Source organism: Solenopsis invicta, chromosome 7, assembly GCF_016802725.1.
Source record: "Solenopsis invicta isolate M01_SB chromosome 7, UNIL_Sinv_3.0, whole genome shotgun sequence".
NCBI lineage: Eukaryota > Metazoa > Arthropoda > Insecta > Hymenoptera > Formicidae > Solenopsis > Solenopsis invicta.
In genome coordinates, this window is record NC_052670.1 from 6,215,808 (window position 1) to 6,243,176 (window position 27,369).

The 27,369-nt window shown below is 36.6% G+C and overlaps 1 protein-coding gene across 20 annotated transcripts in view; it reads left to right on the forward strand.

Annotated features, from left to right (window-relative positions):
* Positions 1-478: 478 nt before the first annotated feature.
* Positions 479-27,369, forward strand: part of LOC105193940 (disintegrin and metalloproteinase domain-containing protein 11) — a 39,115-nt gene continuing 12,224 nt past the window's right edge. For 15 of the 20 annotated variants that reach the window (XM_026130438.2, XM_026130442.2, XM_026130453.2 and 12 more), the window contains exons 1-19: positions 479-1,278; positions 14,373-14,426; positions 16,484-16,632; positions 16,949-17,005; positions 17,125-17,204; positions 17,340-17,409; positions 17,878-18,024; positions 18,422-18,625; positions 18,916-18,990; positions 19,071-19,243; positions 19,514-19,683; positions 19,793-19,956; positions 20,073-20,240; positions 20,658-20,962; positions 21,251-21,370; positions 21,462-21,543; positions 21,656-21,751; positions 22,058-22,211; positions 26,909-27,047. In XM_026130438.2, the coding sequence (XP_025986223.2) occupies positions 1,191-1,278; positions 14,373-14,426; positions 16,484-16,632; positions 16,949-17,005; positions 17,125-17,204; positions 17,340-17,409; positions 17,878-18,024; positions 18,422-18,625; positions 18,916-18,990; positions 19,071-19,243; positions 19,514-19,683; positions 19,793-19,956; positions 20,073-20,240; positions 20,658-20,962; positions 21,251-21,370; positions 21,462-21,543; positions 21,656-21,751; positions 22,058-22,211; positions 26,909-27,047 (2,495 nt within the window). In that variant the 5' untranslated portion in view covers positions 479-1,190. Of the gene's footprint in view, positions 1,279-14,372; positions 14,427-16,483; positions 16,633-16,948; positions 17,006-17,124; positions 17,205-17,339; positions 17,410-17,877; positions 18,025-18,421; positions 18,626-18,915; positions 18,991-19,070; positions 19,244-19,513; positions 19,684-19,792; positions 19,957-20,072; positions 20,241-20,657; positions 20,963-21,250; positions 21,371-21,461; positions 21,544-21,655; positions 21,752-22,057; positions 22,212-24,164; positions 24,271-26,908; positions 27,048-27,369 lie in introns of all 20 variants that reach the window. The other 5 variants (XM_026130443.2, XM_039452280.1, XM_026130445.2 and 2 more) reach the window with 3 other exon arrangements.

Consider the following 27,369-nt stretch of genomic DNA (forward strand, 5'->3'; position numbering starts at 1 on the left):
CGGTTGATGCTCCATGGTAGCTCCCGCCACCTGGTCCAGGGTTCGTCCTCTCTCATGCCCTGCGCGCTACCCCAGCCAGAGGGGGTTTCGCATCTCGATGCCGCTTCTACCCCCGCGGCGGCAACGACGAGGAAGCCGCCGGCGCGGTCGGCGCGACCGGCGTGTTATTGATTTGACAGGAATGACGGGAGGCGGAATGGCGCAGGAATCGATAAGAGAAGGTGGTGGTCCAAGCTGCTGGTGGTGCGCCGCGCGGGATGCGCGAGAAGGAGAGAGCGCTGGTGCAACGAGCGTGCTAGAGCGAGCGAGCGTGCGAGCCGCGGCGAACCGTGTGGGGTTGGAAGCGAGCAGGTGGAGGGAGAGATGAGGAGAAGAACGAGGGCTGGCGGGAGCGGCAGCGAGGAGGAGGACCAGAAGAGAGAGGGAGCGGAGAATATTTTCATACTCCAGACTCCCGGCGTAGGTAGAAGATGGCAGCCGAGGCGTGATTCGGTCCGGGCAGTTTCCTCTCTTCTGGCCGCGCGCGCGCGAGAGTAGTAGGGCCGCAATCCGCTCCGGGTTTGAGAAGAAGCCGCCGGAAAGTAGTGTGCTCTCCCTTCGCGGTCGGTCTCCTCGTCTTTGGTCGACGGTGCACGAAAATCCCGAAGGAAGCCACCGAGAGATGATTTGAGGAGAGAGAAGAGAGAGAGAGAGAGAGAGAGAGAGAGAGAAAGAGACTGACTGACACTGATACTAAGAGAAAGATAGACGGTCAGAGAGAGGGAAAGACAGAAAGAGAAAGAAGGAGATATCCGCTTCGCTTCGCTCCGCTCCGCTCCGTTCCGCTCGGCTACGTTTCGCTCGCGCGACGTGTCCAACTCCGCTGTTTTTCTGTCGTTTTTTTCGTCGCCGAACCCATACAGCCACCCGCGCGAGCGCGCTATTCATATCTTAGAGATTGCTACACGATTGGTATAGCGTATCGTCGGGAGGATCGGCTCGTGATCCGCTCCGATCCGCTCCGTTACGCTCCGTTCCGCTCGGCTCCGCGTGCCGCGTCTAATGATCGAGGAGGTGGTAGACGTCGGTGATTATGCGCGTAGTAATGAATAATTCTGTAAAGTCCGTTGGGATCGCAGCAGCCGCCATCGTCGCAGTGTTTCACGAGCGTCATGTAATATGGAATTAAACAATGTTGTTAAGACGTAAACATGTTCTGGCTACATTGTGGACTCTTTGTTCTCGTGATTGCTGTACGTGGATTTATTAGCAGCTTAGCCGACACCACATCCAAGCGAGGTAACGCCTGCCTGCCTTAAGTTTATCTTGCCTGCCCGCTTGCCTGTCTGGATTGGTAGCTGAGCGTATTGATGGCTGGAGCTTAATCGGACCGAGTGTAATCGATCCGATATTTCGGAGAGTGCAGAGGTACTCGTAATCTGTTAAAGGAAATTCGAGTCCAACCGATTCCAATTCTTTATCAAATGTTCATAAATGCCGCGTTTCGATCAGTTTCAAAAAGGACAGCAATCTAAGTTTCGAGAATAATTTATCGTAGGATAATTCCAAAGTTTTTATTGGCCAAAGTGGAAGCTACGGTCCTCTATACGAATGGCTGCGTGAATGAATGGGTGTAAAGCGCTGATCGTTACGGAGGTATTGCACCTGCCTGCGCACCTTGCTCGGCCACCCTGTCCGCTTAATAGTCCTAAGAAGGTGGGAAGGAGGAGAGTGGACTTAAGGCGTTTAAAGATCCGATGAAGATCTAAACTTCTCAATTGTAGTTTCATGCGAATGACTATAATGTTTCGTTCTATATAAAACGACGATTTAATCCGACAAATAATTTAATGCGAATTGATCTATATAATCGAGTAACCATGTCTGTTTGGTGAACTGGAATAACTGCACTAGAATAATTTCCAGTGTGGAGGAATAACGGTTTGATTCATAATTAGAGCGAGAATTATTCATCGAGTAATCACGTCTGGATAGCTGGGTGCAATCATGTCAAGCAGTATGTTTGCCTGTCTAATTCGAGAGTTCATTAGTTTCGGGATATTTAACTGAATAGCTTATGAGTATTTTTACGTTTATGTTTACAAATATTAAAAGAAAAATTTTTGAATTTACAAAAATTACGAGATTTTTCAGATTTTCAGTCGTTTTAATCTCCGATTCATTGAATTATAGATTTTTCGAATGGAGGACCGTGATTTCATTTTCAGCGTCAAAGAACCCATAATGTCGGGTTTGCGGGTCAGCAGATCTCTCAGAAGTCGAGGAATTCAGAGAATTTAGGATTCAAATAACCTAATCTAATCTCTAGAAATTAGATGAACCAAGAGAAGAAAATTCTGATTTTGCAGACTCCGGATTCAAGGATTCGAGAAATTAAAAATTTATCTTAAAAAACAAAAGTAATTAACTTGAATTGAAAATTTAGGATCTCAGGAATTTAATATTCGATTTGATAAGATAAAATTTTTAATGTAAGACGTTCAAATTATAGAAAGAGAGGAAGGAGAGACATATGTATCGGATTGTTAAAATTCTAAAATAATGATAATTTTAAAATTTAAAAATTCGAAGCTTAAGAGCCTTGCTTTAAAATTTAACGAACCGACTCAATCGAGTTCTTCGTTGTTGCCAAGGCACTGCAGATCTTACGAATTCTCCGCATCCTCGAAGAAGGATGAACATCCTATCAAGGTACAACCCTCGACCTTTTAAATTATCAAGTTAAATTCCCTTATACGCTCAACTTTTCGAATTGTGAAAACTTTATGAGTTGTATTTCTTGGAACCTCGAAATTTTACATTCTCAATTTTCTGCATCCATGAATTTGCATTTTTCATTCTTTGCATATTTAAATTTTTGACATCTTTAATATCTTGGATCCATGCGTCTTAATAATCTCGAACCTTAGCGTTAAGTCTCAATTTCATCGGTCTTTCGGAGGCATCAGCATTCGAGAGCTACGTTCCTTATTACGTTTCCTCCTTTATGGCTCTTCATATCCTGTAATCTTCTCATTAATTATCGAAGCATGTATGTACCTTCGTGGCACATCCTTTGCTCTTTGCGACATCCGACAATCCTTCATCTTTATCACGCATGACATACCCTTCTCATTACACATAGAATTGTTTTGTGATAATAAAATGCGAGTAATGTTAAAATGTAACTATAGCATAAAATGTAAGTTAATATAAATCGCCAGCAGTAACCATTTTTCTACGTTAAAATAAGTATAAATATATTTGTACTTGAAAATATAATTAAGCATGCTAAATTTGATAAAAGATTTTACTCAATGTCAAATTAAATTAAATATTAAATTCTCATGAAATTCAGTACAAGCGTCCGAAATAATACCTACGACAAATCACCTTGTTACGTTTAACAAAAAGAGGGGTATCTTATATTAATGTCGCTAATTCGCACGGGATAAAAACTGCTAACCGCGAACGTGACGTTCCTAAGTACCACGAATTCGCGTGTTTTGGTAGTTGCCGGCGGTGGAAAATGCGAATATAGATCAGCGGAACGACCGGTGCTTACGACCGTACGTATGCGGCACGCCGCGGATTTCCTCGAAACGGCCGCGGGAAAACGCGCGACGCCGCGCCGCGCCGGTCGTCGGAATGCGCGTAATCGTTACGTACATTTCCGTCGGGCTTCAAATCCCGCTGCTGCATTATTCATAATGTTATCGCGCGGAATTACTCCGCGTCCGCTCGCGCTCGTCCGTTCGCTTTGCATACCGTTAGACGCCGCTCGTCGCCGCGTAAAACCGTAAGCACGCGAATATACGCTTTGCACATGCATCATTGCAGCTTATCGCGTCGTCGATTCGAACGACGACAACGACAGCGATGATGATGCACGTACATGCATCGTGATAATATGAATATTTTTATCGTGTAATATCAAAAGCCTATCATTTTATGAAATTTCCTGAAATTTCAAGTTTATCTACGAACAATTTTAATATCTTTATAAATAAAATTTTTAAAAGCAGCAATTTTTTTCAAATTAAGAGTGAGTATTAAGATTGAGTTACAGTTAATATTGAGTGATTCAATTACTTGTGTTGTATCTATAAAGTGTTATCGACTCCGTTGCTACTCAGTGCCACAGCTAAGTTTATCCGTATAAAATATCGCTAAGACTCGAGCTGTATCAGTACAACAGTCGTAAAATATTTATAAGCTCCTTACAAGCTAGTTTCGAAAATATATAGGCTATCGTAAAACACCAATAAATATTTTAATGACTATTTTAACGTTTCTCGTGTGAGAAAGAGTAGTGAATGAAGCACTGAAGAGTAGAGAGCAAAACACTAAAAAAGAATGTCAATGATCCTCCTTGGCGCGGTTTAAACTTCTCAGGATTGAAGAGAAAAATGTTATAAAAATATTATAATGTATATAAAATTAATTATAAACAAAAGTAAGGCGCAATTTTACTTTTACGTCAATTTCGAGCAAACTTTACTTTCATAAAAATTTTTATTTGAGTTTTAGTTACAAAGTCACTTAACGCGAAAACTGTACAAGTTGTGTAGCAGGATGGCGCCTAAATCAAATTTTCGTTAAGAGGAGATCAATATCAGATATTATTTGCAAGAGCCATAAATGCGACACGCTTTTGGCAAGGTACGCGTTTATTATGTTTACAGGATATTTCCATAATCGTAAAACATATTCAAGCTATCTCCGGTATAAGCATCTTGATGAAAAATTCACAAGTAGTTGCATGTTACATGATATTTATCAGTAACCGTGAAAAATGTCATTTGTAAGCGATATTATCCTCTAACGTTCTTTGCGCCAATACTTTGTAAATATAAAAGTATATTTTGTATGAACAATTGATGATGAAAACAATAAAAAATTCTCGAACAAATATTGACATTATCATTTTTAGAAAGTAATTCTTTTCATAATTTCAGTGTTAAACGTATTCATATAAAATTATTTCTCAGGATCTCTCTCTCGAGTAAATGACGGAAAATGACATTCGGCTATAAGCGAAAGGGTTACGTGGCGGACGAATATTTTGTTTACCCATTGTACATGAAATCAATCAATCTGTATCCTGCAATTAATCAAAGACGTAGGACGGGAAGACGGCTCGTCGACGAGTTCCCTCGAGCAGGACCCACGAGATTGAAATGGCAGCGTGCCAGTTCTAATTTATTGGCTTTTAATACGTGAACCCGAGGCTGATTTTGCAGTTCAACGAAATAGAACGATAGATCTTGGAAAAATCGAAGTAATGCGCATGGATTTAATGCGAAATTTATTGCCGCTCGAGATGGCAAGATTTCAGAAGCCAAAGATCAATTATTTATTAATTGAATTCAGCAAATTGATCGTATACAGATGATATCTTAAATAAGCGGCTATTTTTATTAGAATCATTTTTAGTATAATCCTAGTAATAATATGTTTAGTATAATGTTAATAAGTACTAAACAATTGCAGAGAAGGAGCTGGTATAGTGAATAAATGATTGCACAGTAAAGACGTAGTCGAATGGTTACCTATTCATTCGAGCACTCATATGCCTACGTACCTACTCGTTTTAACCACTCATCTAGTGAGTACATCTTCACTATACCATTATCCATGATTTTCGCTTGCCTGCGTTTTCCTTTATAGCCTTAACGCTTCTCGTTCAACAATGTAAGATATCATTATGCATATACTATCTTTTGTGAAATAATTAAGCCTCCCCTTTAATATATATATATATATATTTCCTTGAATAAATGAAAATTTGTCAAATAAAAACTCATAATTATCGACGTAATGAGACATTTCCTCGATTTAAAAAGATTATCTAGATCTAGCGAGTCACCCTTTATCAATGACTCTATTTTTTTACTAATCAGAAATCGATAATTCCTCAATGACCGTACACACGTCTTTAAGCTGCGAGACTTTTACTTTTATTAACAAAAGGTCAACATCAAATGGCTGAAAGAATCTATAGATAAAATATGGTTTGATAGGTCTGGGTCAACCAGCATTTTCGTGAAATGGCTTCCCCCGAAATCAGGATAAGTTGCTTTCTCTTGCAGGAAGATCTAGGAGGATTTGTTTTCTAAATTTCACTCTCTTCACCGCCGCTATCCTTGCCGATGGCAGACGGAAAGGGATTAACTGGAATCGTGCAAACAGCGTTAGTATGTCAGCCAAGTATGTCTGCAAATCGATTCCGATTATTGAATGTCGCATTTTAACGGCCATATGATAAAAGTCGCATTTGCGTGCGTGCACGTGTGAAAAAACGATCGATTTCGCGTGCACACGTAGGCGCGTGTCCTTCTGCTCGTCGTCGACATACGTATCTGCCGATCGATCTCTCGCGATGTCGTAGGGCGGCGATCAACAGGAAATCGCGAAATAACGAGGCAGTCGACTGCAGAGCGCCTGCAGTGTACATTGACGTATGCGTTGGTAGTGATGACGTAATGAGGGTGGAAACGCGAGGGAAGGAAGGACGAGGAAGAGCCAAGCGGGGGAAGGGGATCTTACGCGGTTATCGAATGACGGAAGAACGATGGATTTACTAACTCCCGGAATGCATAATGTGGGTCAATCTGATCCAGTTCGCGCCCTTCCCCTCCCCCTCCCTTAAAACGTAAATTGTATATCGGTTATTTTATTCGAGCGAGTTTGCAGACATAGATCTGGGACATCTTTGGGTGGTGGGAAGTGCGGCGGACATCTTGAATAAAACGGGACGGGGATGCACCAGCCCATCGTCGATTATCAATGAACGACCGGGAGATGACCTATCCTATGCTCAGTGAATTTTATCACGCTTCATGAATTTCGCGCAAGTTTCGTCGCGTATTTCGTCTTGAATTCTGTCTTCCGCGCGAATTCGACGTTTTCCATCGAATCGAAAACATGGTCACGTAGCGATAAAAATTCAGGAAGGGTAGCGGAGAACCGGTAGCGCGGCGGGGGAGGACGCGGGGGTAAAATTAAATTTCTCGGCGAAAAGAGGCCGAGTCACCTCACCGGCGACGAGGTAAAAAGGCGAGATCTCCAATTTTAGCATGATCTTTGAAAGCGGCAACGAAAAAATGGGCCGTGGCGCTGTATGCCAGACATTGCCCTTTTGTGTGCGTCTACATCCTTTACTCTCACCTCGCTTAACCGCATTATTAGATTTATCGAGCGCTGTATTTGTCCGGCCGTTTAATTCATGCAAATTGAAAAGAATTAAAATTTCAGTGGGCAGGAATTTAAAGAATTTAAGAAAGCTGTTTACTCTGAAAGGAGAACGAGGGCGAGAAGAGGGAAAGGGAGGGGGAGGGGGATTATCAATTCGACCCGCACAGCTGTGTTACATTCACCCTTTATTCGGCGAGACGTGTCATGTATTGGTTGCTTGTGTACAAACAATATCATGATAGAGCAAGGCGAGCAAACTTCCGGATCATTTTTCCCATGTGTTCTCTGAGACGCTATCAATGTCTGAAAAATTCTGCTCGAGCATACTATCCGCTTTTCTGGCTGATGCACCCTACACAATTCTATTCACATTGAATTTATTTTATTTGTTATCTTTGCACTGCTAAATCAGATTATAGCATTTTTAATTCAATATATCAGATTGAATATGCGATATAAATATACAATTCAATTCATATCGATTTTCATAAAGTTGTACGGCATGGAAATTAAAGCATTTTCACATTAAATAAAATAACAGCAATACTAATTAAATACTTATTAATAGCGATAATAATAAAAATGGTAAACGACTGTCATTTTATTTATCATTTTACTTCGTACAAATATAAAGATCTACTTTTAAAAAAAGCTGCCGCGAGCAACTTAAGTAGAAAAACGCTTCAACAGTCAGACAAGGAAGGTGAAAGGAATGAATTCTTTTCTACGGAAATTTAAGTGCATCTTTCATTAGTTGGAGATAAATTTTACTATTCTATTTTCGTTCGCCGTAGCAAAGGTCCCTGTCATCTAAATTCTGAATAGTAGTTCTGAATTTTTGAATTGGCACGTCTCGAATCGTAGCCTCGGATCGAAATTGCCGGGCTCGTGGCAGGTCATTTTTCCCGGATGTCCTCTTAAATCGTCTTCGACGCCTGAGAAATTCTGCCCGGACCTGGCTGCCGCTTTTCCGGCTGACTCACCCACAACCTCTCGCCAGTCTCGTCCATTTTCCTTTTCGGGAATGACCGTCATCATTCTCTATCTCGATACCGGGCGAATAATGTGGGAACCGGCAAACGGCAGCGACAGGACGTTAGACAAGAAATAAATATGACGTCGCGAGAGATGGCGGAAATGTCTACTTTATTAGATTGCGACGATGTACAAACTTTTGACAAGAAGTACCTTTAACTGTGTAGAACAGAAAGAACTTGTTAATTCATCAGTTCTTGCTCTGTGTATTTTGAGCTCTCAAGGTTTCCCAAAATTATAAAAAAAATTCGAAAATTTACAAATTCTGTATAGATATTAAAATTAGGAAAAATGTAAAACTCATGTGTAAAAAAAAATGCAGATCGAAAGATACAAGGATCTTACGCTGTAAGTTTGTCAATGAAAGAACTCGGCTGTTGAATTGCGTCCTGACACGACGCGACAGAGGAAGTCGCGTGAGGATCGAGATGTCGAAGAGAAGAGCAGCCAGGACGAGTGCAAAGCGTGGTATTTGTTTTAGAATTCCTACGCTTTACCGATGTTCAAAGTGGCAAAGCGTTTGAAATCTGAAACGAATGCGCGCAAACCTTCATCCCAGCCAGGCAGGAGAGCCATAACCCGCGGAGGAGATGCGTGAACCTGAACGCCCGAGGCCATCGCGCGAGGGGAAAATATGAGACACTTAGGCGTAATTAATCATTATCTTCATTTCCGGGATTATGCATCGTGTTTATGCACCATCTGCACCGTAATAATTCTGTCCCGCTGAAAGAATCTAATCTCATGTCGGAATATCATACGTGAAGGAATAAGAATATTGACTCATTGTTCGTTGACAAACGTTTACTACGTTTGAATTCTATGTAGAAATTTTTACTTTGATTGCATCAAATACTAACTTATAAATACTAATGTTCATTTTTATTTTCTTTTTTCTCTCTATATTTGTATATATATATGTACGTATATATGTTTGTGTGTGTGTATGTGTATTTTTGTAAAAATTATAAAATATGAAAACAATAAGAATAAAATTGCATTTTCTTATTCAGCTTTAAATCAGTTGTTTTTAGATAAAAGTAAATTTAAATTTGGTTACTCCAAGACTTTTAAATAAACAATTTATCGAGATATTGAATGTCGTAAACTTAGAAATATAATATCCGGAAAAACTTTTTCTTTACGAGCGATTCTAAATTGGTCAAAGCGTTCGTAGACGAAAGGAATGGTAGTATTTCCGAGATGTCGTATACACTAGTATTTGTTCAACCTGCAGTCTGGGATTCGCCAATCTTCCATAAATGTAGGAAATAAACAGTTGCGACAAATACGGAAAAGGGAGACAAATTTTGAGAGGAAAGACGGTCTCAAAGCGAATGTCCGCTCGTGTCTGATTGTATATTTATTCGATTTTAGATCTTTCTCGCATACGACGAGATGTTGACAGGACAAATCAAAAATCAAAATTCGGTGCGAAAGAAATTGGCGCGATAAAAATTTATGCTGTCAACACACGTTATGGATTTATTTATTTTTTTAATTCTTTTCCCAAATTTTAGAATTTTATTTTTTATTCCATTTATAATTACACAATTAAAAATTAATTATATAAAAATAAATAACATATATAACAAGTCGATCAAAATAAAAATCTATTTCAAGGATCAAATAATCTTTTAGCTTTCGGATTTTCGGATCTTTGGATTTTCGTAAATCTTCAAGTTCTTGGACTTGTGAAGAGTCTCAAGAATTAAGATAAAAAACCGAGTAAATAGAAGTGGGCGAAGGGGTTGAGGTTGTGTTTTAACCGACCTACCATTCACACAGCACTTTTCACCCTCCACCTTCACCCACCACCACCTCCTCCTCCTTCTCCTCCTCCTCCTACGTCTCGTCCTCTCGCCCTTCACGCGGCTTCTCATCCCATCGGAAAACGTTTCCATGCCGGTCTTCGGGATAAATAGTTTGCACAGGAAAAGGATTTCTCCACGCCGGCAATTTATCTCGAACGTACGCGGCTCCATTAAGCGGAGACGCAACCCTTTGAGCCTGGAGAGAGTGGGATACTGCGGATTCGGGATTGCGCGTGGATTTAAGATCGTAATCACGGGATTTCGGGACAAGTAAAGCTCGACGACAAGGCCGCCGGTAACTCCGAAGAAAATTACTTTGCGTGTAATCGTGTCGACAATTTCTATTTTTATCGAAATACACGTATAGATTATTATCATTACTTCGTCTTGAAAAAATACTAATCTCGTGGAATTTATGTACATCGTCATATTATTAAAGTATTTAATAACTTAAAATGATTACATAGTTATTTATAAATATGTTATAAAAAAACACAATTAAGTTTAATTATACATATTATAATATACATGTTAATTATATATACACAATTATAGATTTTAGAAATGTAATAAATGTCTTCAACTTCGATTTTTTCAATCCAAGACTAAAATTTATAATTTCTCTAAACTCTGAATCCTTCAATTCTTCCGATGTTGAAAATCATTTCGGTCTTCAAGTCTTTAAGCTCTTTTAGGCTGAAACTATTTGAAGGATTGTTCGACCATTCTAAATTTGCGGACACGTCTGCCTTACAAATGAAACGAGTCTTTCGCGGAAATGGTTTACGCGACTGTGAAAAGAAATCAATAGGAGCCAACGGGAAGAGTCTTGGTTACGAAAGAATCGACAGCTGCCGCTTTCTGTGGCAATAAAGTTAAGAGACCTTAAAATAAAAGGGCAGTTCAAGCTCAAGACGTTCACCAGTAATATAGTCTTAAGTAATATAGTCTTTGTACAAAATAAATTCAACAGAAAAGTGAGCCTTCAACCTAGAAAGTTTATCGTCCGACAACGAGTCGCGAAGAAATTTTAGAAGCTCCGTGAACTTCGCGAATTTGGCTCCAATTCCTTGAATGTGCAACCTTAATTTTTTAAAACTCGCAGAGCTCTTTTTACACCGCTCTGTACAACCACTCTGTATTTGCAATAATTTTATGAAATTTCTAATTTAGATATTTCAGAGATGTTCGATATTTTAAAGTCTAATTAATCTTGTTAATTATCCCATAATTAATTTTATAAAAAAATTTTATCAAATAAAACTTTTCTGTTAAGTAAATCATTGACTTCTAGATACTTAGATAAATAATCTTTAATCTGTCTATTTATTTCTGGATGGATGGAATCATTATATTCATTAGCCTTCCTCTATGAATTTCATCTTTGACCCTTCGCTTGAACTCTAGAATCTTAATCTGGGTGTAGGGTCGTAACTTCCGGTACAGTGCCGTACAACGAAGGAGGGAGAGGGAGAACGAGGAGGAAAAGGGAGAGATCGGGATAGACAGGAGAATTCAGAGAATGAGAAGGAAGGGTAAAAGGAAAGAGATGGAGGGAAAAGCAATCAATCTTTGAGAGGCAGATGAGTGCGGGAACCTAAAATATAGGGCAACACAAATTTAGTCTGGCTGCCGGTCCACGTCCACGTGTCGACGTGAATGCGCAACCGCCCGGGTTTGTAATCGATATTGCCGACAAGGCACCACGCCCTGCACCTGCGAGATGTGCCGGGATATGCAATGCCACCGAACCGAACCTAGTCGAACCTTGCCCAGGACTCTCTCTCTCTCTCTCTCTCTCTCTCCTCTCTCTCTCTCTCTCTCTCTCTCTCTCTCTCCCTCCTCTCTCTCTCTCTATTTCGCTTTCTCTCTTTCTCGTTCTCCCTCTCCTCTTTCTGAGCGCCCTCTTGCACTACCTTCTCCTGCTTCGAAACTTAGACGATCTCAGATTCCTTTGAAGCTCGACTCGAGTCCTAGATAAACCGATTGTTCAGTCTCGTATGTGACAGCTCGGTGCCTCGAACCTAGGCTTCCTTGAGAATTTTCTATCTTTCCTACTTATCTTCTTTCTCATATATTTGCACCTTCTCATATATTAAAACTTTAATCCTTCACAAAAAATTTTGAAGCTTTAATGCTCCCCCTCCCTCCCGCCTCGCTCTAGATAATTTTATTATCTTATTTTTAGATAATCAGATTATTAAATTTTTTGTGTAACAACATTGGTTGCAACCTAATCATATAAGGATATTCATATGTTCTTTTGTACTTCTTTTCCAAGCATTCTTTTGACTTAGAGGATTTCTCCTTTGAGATCCAATTCTTCTTTGAGTTCCAGATAATTCCATCGATTGTTCAACTCCGTATATGGCACGATGCTTACCTTGAACCTAGCCAAGGCTTCCTTGGGGACTCTTTAGCCTTCTCACGCGCTTATCCTCCTTCTCAAGTATTATTTGAAATACTCTTATCAAGAATTTTTCAAACTTTCGAACATTCAATTCTAGATAACTAGACAGCCAGATAACTAAATTATCAAAGCTTTTATGTAATGACTTGATCGAATCTATCCGAATCTTACGCAAGTTCATATCTTCAGATGCATCTGTGCTTCTTCGTAAATGATGCCTTCGGACTTAGACGATGTCAGAACTCTTGAAGTTCTAAATAACTTAATTATCAAGCTCGTCAGGCAATCGAACTTCCTTCATCTTTGACGCTCTTCACAACCTCAGTCTTATCCAATTGGAACTTTGTTGTTCTGATTTCAGAGATTTTAATATAAAATATTAAATTAAAAAAAAAAAAGATGATTAAATTGCGGATAAACTATTTAAAAACTACTCGTTTTTAATAACGAATATTCATGTCAACGACGATTGCAGCAATTATAGATGTTCAGTCGCGAAGGAGGATGTACCAATTTCTCTTGAAAAGAGCTTGAGGAGCTTCAGAGGGTTAAGAAACGCCGTGACAGCACCGTCGCGTCATTGACTCCGATCTATTCGAGGCCGACTTCGCCCTCGGCTGGTTTTTTTTGTGCTCTGGTATCCCGGAAGTAGGCCAGCGCAAACTGTCGTCCCTTTATCCGGCACTACGTCCGTCTTATGAATTTTGTGGCGAGGAATTTTGCGCGAAGATGAAAAAGTTTCGCCATCCATTCTTGTCCTTGCGCAAGATAAAAGTGCAAATACTATCGTATATATTCTTTTTCTTGTTGCCCGCATGAACGTTTTACTCAATCCAGATTGTAAAATGTGATAAATTGCGCAATTATTTAAACGGATTCTTTTATATGAAAAGAACATAATGTGTTATGATAAACAAACGAATGGAAATGTTTGAATCAGTGTATATCCACAAATAGAAGGTAATATCGGATATTTGGCTAATATAAGAAAATTATTCTGTTTGTATGCGAACAGAAAGGTTGGCAGTTTCTGTATTAACCTCGAGTAACAGATGAATGAGCAAGATAAGTAAACACACAGTTATAATAGGATGGGTAACTGATGCATAATTAATGGATTCATTACGATGTTTCAATATTGAAATATTTAACATTCGTCCTCGTTAGCGCCCTTGCGCTTAAATATTTTAATTTAATGTTTTAAACAAAATTGTGTGTAAGTATATAATTATATATTTATAATAATATTTATAATTTTAAACAAAATGCTTTTAAAACAAACAAATAGATTGAACATCAAATTAAACATAAAATGTTTCGTATTTTTAAATGTCTCAAAATTCCAGAGTTAGTAAAAAATTAAACAAAAATTAAATTGCACTTCTCAAACGCTTCATTTACCTCAAACGTACATTAAATATCTTTGAAATTAATAATTAAAAAACTCGAGAGTAAATGTAGAAGTTGACCGTAAACAAAATTACAGAACAGCTTCTATCTGAGACGTTCTTGAGAACTTGACGCATTGAATATGAGATATTCAAAATCCCAAGCGTCTTAGATCCTTTGATCCCTCTATTCTTTTGATCGTTGATTCCTTGTTTGGACGTGGTCAGCAAAGAGTTTGTTTTAGGTCAGGTCCGCTAAAGTTCGCTGAAGTTCATCTCGTCTAAAACTCTCAGGTGAACCACTAAAATACCTGAACACGTGCCACGTTGGTTTATTGTTAATCCTTTTACTGCCAGTATCCCTTTAAGACACTATCTCCCTTTGGCTGATAATTATAAAATGTAACTTAAAGCTATTTATATCTATGTTTTATTTATTTGCTCTATTTGTTCCCATTCTTGAATGCGTTATCATATATACGTTACGATGTATATAAACCTGACAGAATCTCAATTTATTGAATCGCACACTTTTGTTCTGTGTTTTAGAAGCAGATTACACCTTAGATGATTCCTTTTGGAAGGAAGAGGAAACTCCTGCTGGTGAGTAAACATATATTATGATGGGCGTAAAGTGATTAAGTTTAACCAATGCTAATTACCATTCTCACAATGCGAGTTAGCTTGAAATATGATCGGCTAATTTGCGGAGCAATTAACAATGCTCTTTACGAGTATTATATTTTAGAAATTATTCCATTTAATCTAAAGTTTTTCTGCAAGATTTATTTTGATTTATAATAAAACATTTGAATTTTATTTACACAACGGATCGCGTAACGCAGATTTAAGGTAATTAAAATTTCGCTAATCTTGCGCGATAGGAAAAATTTGCAAAGATTTTCTGTCGCAATCTTTACACAATTACGACGGCTGCGGGGATAAGGCTTTGCGTAAACAAACTGCCGTAAAATGGAAGGACCGCAATGCAGCACTTTCGTTAGAAACTTGATCCTCGAGGATACGACAAATCCTCGAGAGCGGTTTATTGTTAAGTCAACATCGCTGATTGGTCGGAAACGCGAAACTTAAATTGGATTACATTTTAGACGGGGACAATGCACCGGGACAGAGCTCGACGGCGCGAATCCCGGTCTAGATATTACGACGATTGTGTAATGGGAAATCTGTCTTAAGAGCGAGAAAAGAAAAATTTCAAGTTATTCCAGTTCGCATTAATTTTAATCTGGTTTTAAAAGCTGAGAAAATTCTACATAATGTATTTCAGTAACGTTGAATGCAGGATTCATGGTATTAGAGAGCTTAATTAGGGATTAGGACGTAAAGCGGCGTTGAGCGTATACGAGTAAACAGCAATAGCTGCTGCAACATTACATGAAATTTAATTTAATTTGATATACCACTTGAATGTATCTATTATTTATACAGAAATTCAATTTGCAATTTAATTAATCTTGAATTGAAAGAGAGTGCCGGGAGACGTGTTACGCGACGTGCTTAGGTATAAAGAATTTAAAATTTCAAGAATTAAGGAGTTTAATTAGAAATTAAAGTTCTGTAATATTTGTCTTGCACACAAATATGTAAGATTCAACGAATAGAAAATAATGATTATCTTAGTGCCGAAGTACTTGAGATATTTCAAGAGCTACGAGGTCCTAGTAAGGACGTCGAAATTTTCTGACGTAAAATCGACGCCGCAGCAAGTTACTGCAAATGCAACGTGTGTAACTGCAACGTGAAACATAATGACGTCGGCCGAATTAATCGCAATTTACGTGACATTTCTGCGGTAACGGCAACAATCGGCGGGTGAAGGGGGAAGGCGGATGACGGGTAGGACGAAAAGAGTAAATTAATCGACGAATAATCTTGGCGTGTTTGGGCGACGCTTGAGGATGGAAATTGAATTCGCGATTCGCGCGTAAACTTCTCGAAATAAGAACGTGGAAGATTCGCAAAATTTGCGGGGAATAGTCAACATTAGCCTGGGGGAGCTTCAGACGATCGATATCTATCGCCGATCTGGGTAATGGCAATTTTCCAACACGCAAGGTGTACTGCCACTTCTCAACTATAAATTCTAAGGGGCAATGTCAATGTAGAATATAAATTGCTCGTGAAAAACCTGCAAATGAGAGAAGCGAGAAGAATTTTAAATTTAAATTTATATCTCAGATTATTAATCTAAAAATGCATCTGATAAGTATTACATATATATTATTTAAAAAATTATGTGTACACACACACACACACACACACACACACACACATATAATTAATTTCACGAGACTTGAGAGTTGAGAAAGAAAATGTCACTCTTTTATATAGGAAATCGAGACCGAATCAATCGCGATTGAGAAGGCTAATATGTGGATACAAAAGAAATGGGACAATAAAAATCTACTTTATACTACTTTATTACTGCCATTATTATTGAGTTGTACGGACTAAAATCTCGGTGCCGGTGGTTGAGAGGGCAGGTTAATGGCAATAGCGTGAAATTTCGTCGGTGCGGCGCAATGAATCGCCCCAAAGTCCATTCAAGATGAAATTAGAGATCGTAGAGCGGTGGATGAAAGAGTGGGGAACCGGGGGTGAAATTAGGGCGTTCGATTGAACGTGGAAATTGATTTCAGGTGAGGTCGAACGACTACTACAGGAATATCGACAAAACCAAGAGCTAATACGAAATATCGGTGGTCATTACTATCAGATCATCTATCCGGTACAGCTACGGCATCACGAGAAAATGGGGATATCCACGAGAGAAGTCGGCGTACCAAAGGTAAAATTTTGCACCTCGCGTTGCTTTCACCAGTCTTTGACACAAAATATTTTAAACCAAATTAAATAAACTCAATAAGCAAATAAAAATATAGATGTAAACTACTAGAAATAGAAAGTGACATTATATAAAAAAGGAAAAAAATCGTTTAAAAATTTATTAATATAAATTAATATTAAATTAATGATACGATTCTTTTATTATACTTACTTTGTGCAAACTCTTCACAATATTATGTCTTTTTAATTTATTTAGATTATTTTTTTTAATATTAAAATTGATATAAATAATTAATATTATATATACTCTAATTTAGTTTCCTCAAAGAGGTTACGGTGATGGAGGATATCAGAATCCTAGAGGCAGAATGAGAGTAAGTTTTGTATATCTTGACCAATTATTAATAACCAATTATTAACATAGATTTTAAATTAATTATTCTTAAAATAAATGTAGCAATGAAGATTAATCATATTAAATTGATATTTGCAGACAGGGAGACATTTTCATCGGACGTCTCTTCTGATCAAGGCCTTTAATCACAAATTTCGTCTAGACTTAGAGTTAAATACGTAAGTATCTTTTTATTAATTATAATTATATTTCTTAATATACTGGTGAGACTTTAAGCATAAAAACACGAGCTAAAGATCTAAAAAAATTATATATTATTTGTTAAAAAGATTATATTTTTCGTTACGTTACAGGCAACTTTTAGCTCCAAATCTTGTACAGAAAGACTTTTTAGCAGGCGATGCGGAACAGATATCTAAGCAGGTAAAATATTTCGAGTGAAATGCAATCTCGCATGCGACAATCCAATGGTACTTAAATATTTACGTGACGCGCAAACTGACGGTTGTTCATAAAGATATAATTGTTTTGCATAGTTGATTACTTCTCTTTGTTTTAACTGCTTTGTTCAAATCAGTTTTGTTGGGTTAAATTGCTTTTAATATATGAGTTTTCTCATTATAACCCTTCTTGATACTAAAGGGCAAGACAAATACAAAAAGTGGCTCTTTAGATATCGGGTAATGGCAAAGCTATTTTAGTATCGTGAAAGAGGAAAAAATGTCAATAATAAATATGTACAAGCATATACACTGTTACATTATTTACCGCGTGGTATAAAAGTAGTATTGTGAATAGTAAAGTCTAAAACGATTATGCGAGACTTAAGTATTAAGAAGACTCAAGTTTAACGATAAAACTCTCATAATAGCGTTATTACCTTTCTTGCAGGAGATAGAACATTGTTATTATCACGGCACTGTGAGAGATTATCCGGGAGCTAGCGCTGCTTTTCACACGTGTAACGGTGTCAGCGGTGTCATTCACTTAGGCAACGAGACCTTCGTCATTCATCCATTCTATGGCGGCGACTTATCGGTCAGTTAAATTTCTTCTCGTTAATTATAAGAATATGATGGAATAATAAGCGTATAGGCATTGTTAAAAAATATTGGAACAATTATGAATGAATTACTAGGAAGAGCATGGAGAAGTTTCACAATTCCAATCTGCGCTAATCCGTAACACGTATAATTCGCGCACGTACAATTCGTCTCGCAATAATAGTCGGCTGATGAGGTTAAATTTGACTCAAAGGCTTTGAATTCGAGTTGGCTAATTTGGCTTGATTTTATTACTGGATAGATGTAACTTCGCGGAAGTTTAGGTCGCGCTATAATTAAATGGAATGTCGAGTGTCGAGAACGGATACGGCGACAAGACGGCGACAAGATGGCTGGCGAGAACATAAACTATATACGTGCCTCTCTTTTAGCAGAAACATCCTCACATTATATTTGAAGCCCGAACAAAAGTTAATAAAGGCTGCGCTAACTCGGGAAATCTTGAGTGGCGTGTAAAGAACCGCCGACAGAAGCACATCTTTGGGCTATCAGAGACCACTTCTAATCGATACAAAAGAGACGTCCGTGAAGCAACCAAATACATCGAAACTGCCATCATTATCGATAAGGCTATGGTACGTTGTTACCTTTAATAAAACGATATGTACGATTCGAATAGAAAATAATAAGATGATCTTTCAAAGAACAATCAATTATTTAACCACACGATTTTTAAAATTCTTATCTGCATTTATAATAGTGGACAATTATAAAATAAATATTAACTTTTTTTCTTTTATTTACGTAGACTACTTATACTTTTCTCAATTTTAAATAGAAAATACAATTTAATATTTACAGTAATTATTAATATTATTTAATATATACGGAATACTCTTCAAATGATATTTTTATCCTTGCATAGTTTGACAAAAGAAACGGTAGTACCAGAGCTGAGGTTGTTCACGATGCCATCCAAGTTGCTAATATCGCAGATTTGGTAAGTTTGATTATAATAATATCTGCATAAATATTTATTTTTTGATAAGGCATGTGTACTAAATTAGATTTTCTTTGCAGTATTTCCGCACATTAAACACTAGAGTCTCCGTCGTATACATCGAAACTTGGAAGGGCAGCAACCAAGTGCCAATCGATAATGGCATCGACATCGATCAAGCCTTGTTAAGCTTTAACGATTATACGATGCGGAGAATGTATCAAGGTGCTCAGGATACCACCCAATTGCTCACGTAAGTTCATTCCTTCTGTACTGACTTTTTACCCTTTCTTTAATTGAACTGACATTTGATGTCAAATCTTAAAATCTTATTTATACAAAATATTGAGACTTTCGTTTCGATTTAATGCAGTTATTTTTCTAAATAAATTGAATACATAAATTCAATGTTAGCAACTATATGAAGTTATTAAATAAACATTTACTAAACATTAAGAAGAGGATTTGGATGCTGCGTCTATTAAATAAAATAAATTGATGCATTTGAATATATTCTCGGTAGGGGTGAGACTTTCTCAGGTGGAGAATCAGGGGTGGCTGTGCCCGAGACCGTGTGCAGCCAAAGATCCGTAGGAATCAGCGTCGATCTAAACACTTATGAGCCTCATCTTTTAGCTGGTACCATGGCTCATATGATCGGTCACAATATCGGCATGAGTCACGACGATGGAAGTGAGTACTATAAAATTATTTGTCTTTTCTTTTATGCACTTTAATTAACAAACGGGAGAATAGTGTTTAGTTTTGCAGAGCCGGTAAGATTTCTTATTAACAATTTTAGGAAACGATTGCAATTGCCGCGATTGGCACGGATGCATCATGGCTCAATCCATCGTCGGTCTAGAAAATGTTCAGCCATACAAGTTTTCGGAGTGTAGTAAAACTGATTATATAGAAGCTTTAAAGAGTGGCCACGGCATCTGCCTTTTTAACAAACCAAACGAGGTAAAACCGAAAGCGTACTCAATAGCGTTTCGATCGAATTAGAAGAGAATTGAATAAACCGCGGAACGAATTCGAATAACGTTTTCGTAACCGATTGGTTCTGCTTTGGGCTATAGCTGGAGATTAGGAGATCATGCGGAAACAGGGTAATCGACGACGGGGAACAATGCGACTGCGGATCACTCGAGGAATGCAAGGAGTACGATCCTTGTTGCGATCCTATCACCTGCAAGTTGACGACGGAGGCCGAATGTGCGACCGGTCCTTGTTGCAACGATTGCAAGGTAAGATAACAAAAGATCCGCTTGTCCTTTAGTGAGCAATTCCTCGGAAGTATATACGATATGGCAAACCACATTTTATGCTACACTTCAATGATATTGAAAAACATTACTATAACTCGTTTTTATAATATTTCAAAATATAAAAACTTTAAATTATTAAGTTAAATTATTTAACTTATTCATAAAATGTTAAATTAAAATATTAAATGTATAATATGTAATATATAATATTTGCAGGAAGTTAAATTATTGATAAAATGCTAATTATAAAATATTTATAGCAGCATAAAGTATAGTGAATGTGCACATTTTCAAATAAATAAGTAATTCCATTTTCAATATGTAATTTCCTTATTTTTTGTGCATCCGTGTTTTAATATAAATTCAAAATTGTTCAATATATTGTCAAAACTGCAGCTCCGTGCTCGCGGTGTCGTCTGCCGCGAATCGACAAACGAGTGCGATTTACCCGAAGTGTGCTCCGGCGACAGCGGTCAATGCCCACCGGATGTTTATAAAAAGAACGGCAACCCGTGCTCGAATAGCGCTGGACACTGTTTCAACGGAGTTTGTCCGGCTCTGGATTTACAATGCGAACAAGTGTGGGGTTACGGCGGAATCGCTGCCGACCAAGAATGTTTCGACCAATTTAATTCTAAGGGATCCATCAACGGCCATTGCGGTACGGACACCAGCGGTCATCTTATCAAATGCGAACCTGAGTGAGTAATCGTTCTTGTTGTGTAATGAAGAAATAAAGATATATACATATATATATGAGAAAAAAAGAAGAGATGTTAAAAATTAAATTAAAATGAAATACTAATAAATGAATTATAATTAACATAAATTATGAAATATAAAACAATATTAACACAAGTTTCTAAGTTTTTATTTTAATTATAATATATTGACGTAAGAGATAATTTAATTGTCCTAGAAACATTTTTTTATGTTTGAATGTAATATCGACTTACTATTAGTCAAAATGAAAAAATGATTTCTTTTAGAAATGTTCGTTGTGGATCCCTTCAATGCCAACAAGGAAGCAAGCAACCGGTAATCGATGGAATGAAGGATTTACATACTAGAACTATAATTTCTATCAAGAATCAGGAATATGAATGCAAGTAAGTGTTTTACTAACTCAATCAGAATTGCTATTTTTAACTGAATATTTCACAATATGTGGTTACTGAACCAATTGTTTCGATTTGCAAGAGCCACGACTGGAAGAGTGGAAGGATCTGATATACCTGGAATGGGATTGGTTCGTGATGGCACATCCTGTGGTGATAACTTGGTAATTGTCATGATGCCACATTTGTAATTTCATGAAAACTGTTATACGATAGTTTTAGCTATCTTAAAATGTTACCTTAATTTCTAATCGAATTTATCAATATGCATTCTAGATTTGTGTCAATCAAACTTGCACGAGCTTGTTTCCGCACATCGATCAAGAAAAGTGTCCCAGCAATCACGACGACAAAGAATGCTCGGGAAATGGCGTAAGTATATTTCATAAATAATCTAAAATAATTTTGTTAATAAACGATAGTGATAAATAATAATTCTGAAATCAGGAAAAATGATTGTTTGAATATATTCTACATCTGTAAGATTCAATCTTTAAAAAAATGTTATATCCGATTGAAATTAGAATATTTAAAATTTCTATAATGATTTAATGGTCATTTATAAAATAAGTTTGCGTAACGCATTGCCAGAATATGCAATGCAAAGCAATTAGGTTAATAATTGATGTTATAAATCTCGAATATAATTTACAATATTATCCGAAACTTTATTCGCAGGTGTGCACGAACGCTAACAAATGCTACTGCTTTCTCGGTTGGAGCGGAACGGACTGTTCCATAGAGCAATCTGTCCCAACGATATCGCCGACGACACCCACAACTGAAGTAGTACAGAAATCTGATAAAATGGAAAAGAAAGAGACCCCCTACGGTAAGCCGCGACTTACACAAATCTTTCTTCTAATTGTTAATTAGAGAATAAAAGCGGGAAATTGATGCGCCGTTGTTCTGCAGATCTTTTTCTTAACGTTACATTTTACTTAACCTTCCTGCAGGCGTAGATCAATAGATCAACACAGGCGCATCAAATCAGGCGCAATTTCTTTACTATTCATTCTCATCAATTTTCATATACTATTCAATTGCTTAGTGTATACATGCTTTCTGGAGGGTTATCTGACTGAAAAGAATATAACTGCTCATGCTGCTATACAACCATTATTATTCTTATATCGACAACTCATTTCAAAAAGACAGTAAGTCAATAAATATTATAAAATAAAATAAAATAATTTAAAATTATGTAGAAACATTTTTAAATTATAATTATTTAAACAAGATAAAAAAAAGGTTATCAATTTTTTGTGAAAATTCGAATAAAAATTTAACATAGATATTTTACAAATTAATAAATAAATTTTATAAATATCTAAAACGTTCTTTATATAAAATTAGAAATATTATTACTACTGCTTTTTGAACTAAGTTTTCGACACAATTATATAACGCGTCATTTAATATCATTATTATTTAACATTAAAATACAAGAAAATAAGTAGGAGCGGCAGACAGCTTCATAATCGCATTAATTATATCATAGAATTAAGCGTTAAAAGTAGATTTAAATAGCCGTAATATTTGTTTTCGTATTTTATCATTAATTATCTTCAAGTTAATTAAATGATTATTAATTCTTATTCAGTGCAGCAGACTTCCGTTAAATCGTTATCTTTGATCAAAACTTAATTAAATGATACAATAGATATAGCATTAGTTCAAAAAGTACCATTACAAATTGTAATTATTTTTATTTTTCTAATATTGATTTTAATTTTTTAAATCATGAAATTTTTATCTGGAACACTACATTCTTATTATAACAATAATTAATATATAAATTACAATTTTTTAATAATAATCTCCAAATAAATTATTGTTTAATCAGAAGTAAATCCAATCTGTACATAGAGAAAAATCTGTACACAGAGAAGATTAATATGCCGAATGAAGCTATGATTTTTATAAACTAATTTCACATTTGATCAACGATAAGTTATCTTCTTCGTTGGCGAAAAGCGTTTTAGGACGGAAATGATATCGTTTCCGATAAAAAGGAAGTCTACTGTATTTTCAATTCTAGCAATATGAGTCCAGTCGATCGTTCCAATCGACTTTGACTCGCGATAAGGCAGAGTTAGGACTTTTTGGGGTCATACTATCAGCTGTGCACATAAAATCCGGATGCGTATGCGAATTCATATATTGTACGATAATCACGCTCTATTTCGTTTCGAGAGAAGCAAAAGTGTAGAGGAAACTTTTATATCCTCTTTGTAATATCCTTTTAGTATTTTCTCGGTCCTTTCAAATACGATATTCCCGCTTTTATCCCAGCAATAAAACACTTTTAGATCACTTTGTTATGAAAAAAATAGAAATATTACTTTATTTCTGCATATTTCTCTCTCAATCCTTGAGTTTGTTAAATTCCGAAATTTGTATGTTCTCTTTTTTATATCTTTGTCTCTCTCTCTCTCTCTCTCTCTCTCTCTCTCTGTATCTCCTTCTCACAAGTTAAGTAATAATTACTATATTTTAGCGACGTGTAAAAAGCGATATATGTATATAAAAAAATCGTCCTCTAATTATAGAGCTTTTTAACTCTTTTAAGCTGGTACTTCCAAGTTTGTGAATCCTTCAGTTAGAAAAGAAGGATCTTTGAATCCTTGAAGTTACAAAGTTCTACGATTAAAGTGACGGCGTATTTGCATATATTAGGATGCAACTACTACGCGACGTGACCCACACATTCACGTACACAAACAAGACACGGTCACACACGTACGCGCGGCACGCGCGGGATACAAATGCTTGATCATTTCAGGAGCCTCCAACAACAATCTCTCTACAGGACAGATGGTAGTGATCCTGGTGGGTGTGGTGACGGGCGTCTTCCTTTCTTTTGCATTAATGGCTGTTTGCTGCTACAGGTACAGTAACAGCAAGAACAGATCGCCCGCGATCAAGGCCTGTCGTCTTCGTCTTCGTCGTAATTCGTGGCTAGCTGGATGATGATGATGATGATTATAATGATGATAATGATAATGATGATGATAATGATGATGATGAGGAGGCATCGCACGCGGCCATCATAATATCGATCACTCTTAGCCTATTCTACTCGGTGTTCACCTATTACACATATAAACGCGAGAGTTGCAGAAAACACAAAACTTGCTGCGTTCAGTTCATGTAATGATAGCGGACAAAATTTATTAATATATCTCTTATTTATCTCTTCGGTCTTCACTTGCTCTTCTTTTTTGCCACTTCTGACTAAGTTGCAGGAACTGCTAATATACAAAGCAATCTCTCGAAACCCTCTTGAATCCTGTTATGTGCTTCGTAGTTTAGATTGCTTGCTCCTTAGATCCTTCATGCTTTAGCTTATGGTTTGCTGAAATTCTAGTTATCCCGCATTCTAGATTCTTTGCTAAGGAGTTCTTTAGAAGAGCAAGGTGTCCTACGGATTCGAGATTGTTTAGTTTTTATTTTATACTGTAATCCTATGCTTCATGAATTTTGAGTTATTTTGGATCTGAAATACTTTCGGTAACATATAGCTAATTCTTAAAGTTCTTGAATTCTAAATATATTGGATGGTTTAATATTAATTGAATTAATCATTGAAAATTTCAATATTTCATCATTTTTAGCTGTTTATCAATATGAATTTTCTATGAAAATTGAATGCAGTTGGTTTTGCGTCTGAATCGCTCGCATACATGACAACATAAATATATATATATATACACCCTTTTTTATATATATTAAATATTTATATATATATAAACAATATTGTCACTATGTGGTGTGTGCTATGGATGTGCTCATGGCATAGTGATTTATGATTTTATAATCGTGACTATGTTGTTCGAACAAAGATCTTCATCTTAGTGATTATCGCGTTTCGAGGGATGATAAATTTCATACAAACCCAAGTTGCAGGTTAAAAAAAATCGTTAAGAAAACAAAAATTTTTTAATAGACAAACATTTTAAATAAATATAAATTAAAAAAATTTTAAACAATATATTATCTCTTAAACTTTATAAATTTGCATTATCTTTAGATAATTACGTTTTATATATTAAAAGAACATAACAAATAACATTAGACAAACATTAAGCAAATTCTAGCTCAAATAATGCCTTCAAGTATAATATAATGTAATTTTAAATCTCCGGTCGTCCCTCAAAAAGCGACATCAAAGAAAAAAAAGAATTATACAATGTGCCAGCTGCTTGTATGCCCTATAAAAGCATGAAAGAAGCTGATTAGCGAAGAACTTATTGGACATCATCGATTACTAATAACTGTGTGCAACTTGCCGGGAGCTTGCAAGTTAGAATAAATAACTTTTTCGAATCAATGAAACAGCCTCCTTATGAAAACTCGATGTTCCGATGAGTTAAAAGTGATGCGATTAACCCTTTCAGCAATTATTCGCAAGATATATTTTATATCTCCCTATTGTTTAACTTACTTATGTTAACTATTATTATAATTAAAAAATAAATATTTAGTACTGAAAGGGTTAACAGAACTGCTTTTTTCCAGAGAAAATACGAGGCTAGGGTTCTAGGATTATGTGATTCCTGGATTTTGAAATCCACAAATTTAGCCGTCTTTGGATCTTTGTATCCTGGGATACTGAGATTTTTTGTACCCCTGAATGTTAAACTCCATAGCTTCTTGAAATCTTACAGATCTCTATGAATCTATACAGAATACTCATAGGTCTTTGACAACTTATAAGATTTTCAGATCTGAAAATCAAGATTCTGAATATCTGTCGAGCGTATCATTGATCTGATTACGAAACTTTGTAACTTCCAATTCTTGCAGACTTTTATTTTTATTGCTGACATGTGCGCAACCGAGTATCGAACAAAATCGAAACTTGACACGTCTGCATTTTTTGTATTACGAGGTTTAGTAATCCGACAATGTTACACAGAATGTTCATTCTAAGATACAACTTGAATTTTACTTATATTTATTATAATAATGAGTATAAGCTGCATAAGTATGACACACTATATATTGAAATGAATCGTATTTTATTATTGCACTAATTTTATTAATTATATTTATAATTCTAATAATAATGTATAAGTAAAGTTTCAGTTGCATTACTTTCAGAATGAACACTTTGTATCATAGATTGTAATTGTCTACGTATATAATAATATACATATATAGGTGTGTGTCTCTCTTCACGTGCTGATATTGGCTTCTCTGTTTCTTGTCTGTTTCTGTCTGCCATCTCTGTCTGTCTGCATGCTGTGGGACGCTCGGATACGAAAATACCGAATCAAACCACCTTCCTGCACTGCGTAAACTGCGATGGTGTAAATCCTCGTTTCGCAAAATAAAAAATAAATCGATAAATGAACAAATAATAATCCATTTATGACGGCGTAAACGATGGCCCGCCACATCTGACGGTGATGATGATAATGATGATGATGATGACGATGACGATGATGATGATGATGATGATGATGAATGCTAACGATGATGACGGTGATGACGACAAATTACATACATACAATACGCGTACAGAGAACTACCACGGCTCTAACACTGTATTTTTAGTTGGTATGCTCATGTCGGTGGTAGGGGGTGTTTTCGTAGTATTTGCTCTGATGGCTCTCTGCTACAGGTCAGTCGTAGTACATAAAAACTTCTCCCTCTGTCTCAGGTTAGTGTGCAGAAACATACACAAGTAGAACTTTTCTCTTTATATCCTTTTTCTCTCTTTTTTATTTCTCTCTTTTTCTTTTTATCCATCTTTCTTATTTTTCCTCTCTCTGTCTCTCGTTGTCTTTCTATTTCTGTGTATATTGCAAGGGATGGAAAGAGTGTATGCGCACTATAAGTGGCATGCTATTCTTTGGAAAATTTGTAATGCAGCTTTTTTCAAGCAAGCAAGCATTTCATTTCGTTACTTGATACTGCTTTCATGTTTGTAGTACTGCGCATTTCAAAAATTTTAAAATTTTATTTTATTATTGTGTTTTTAT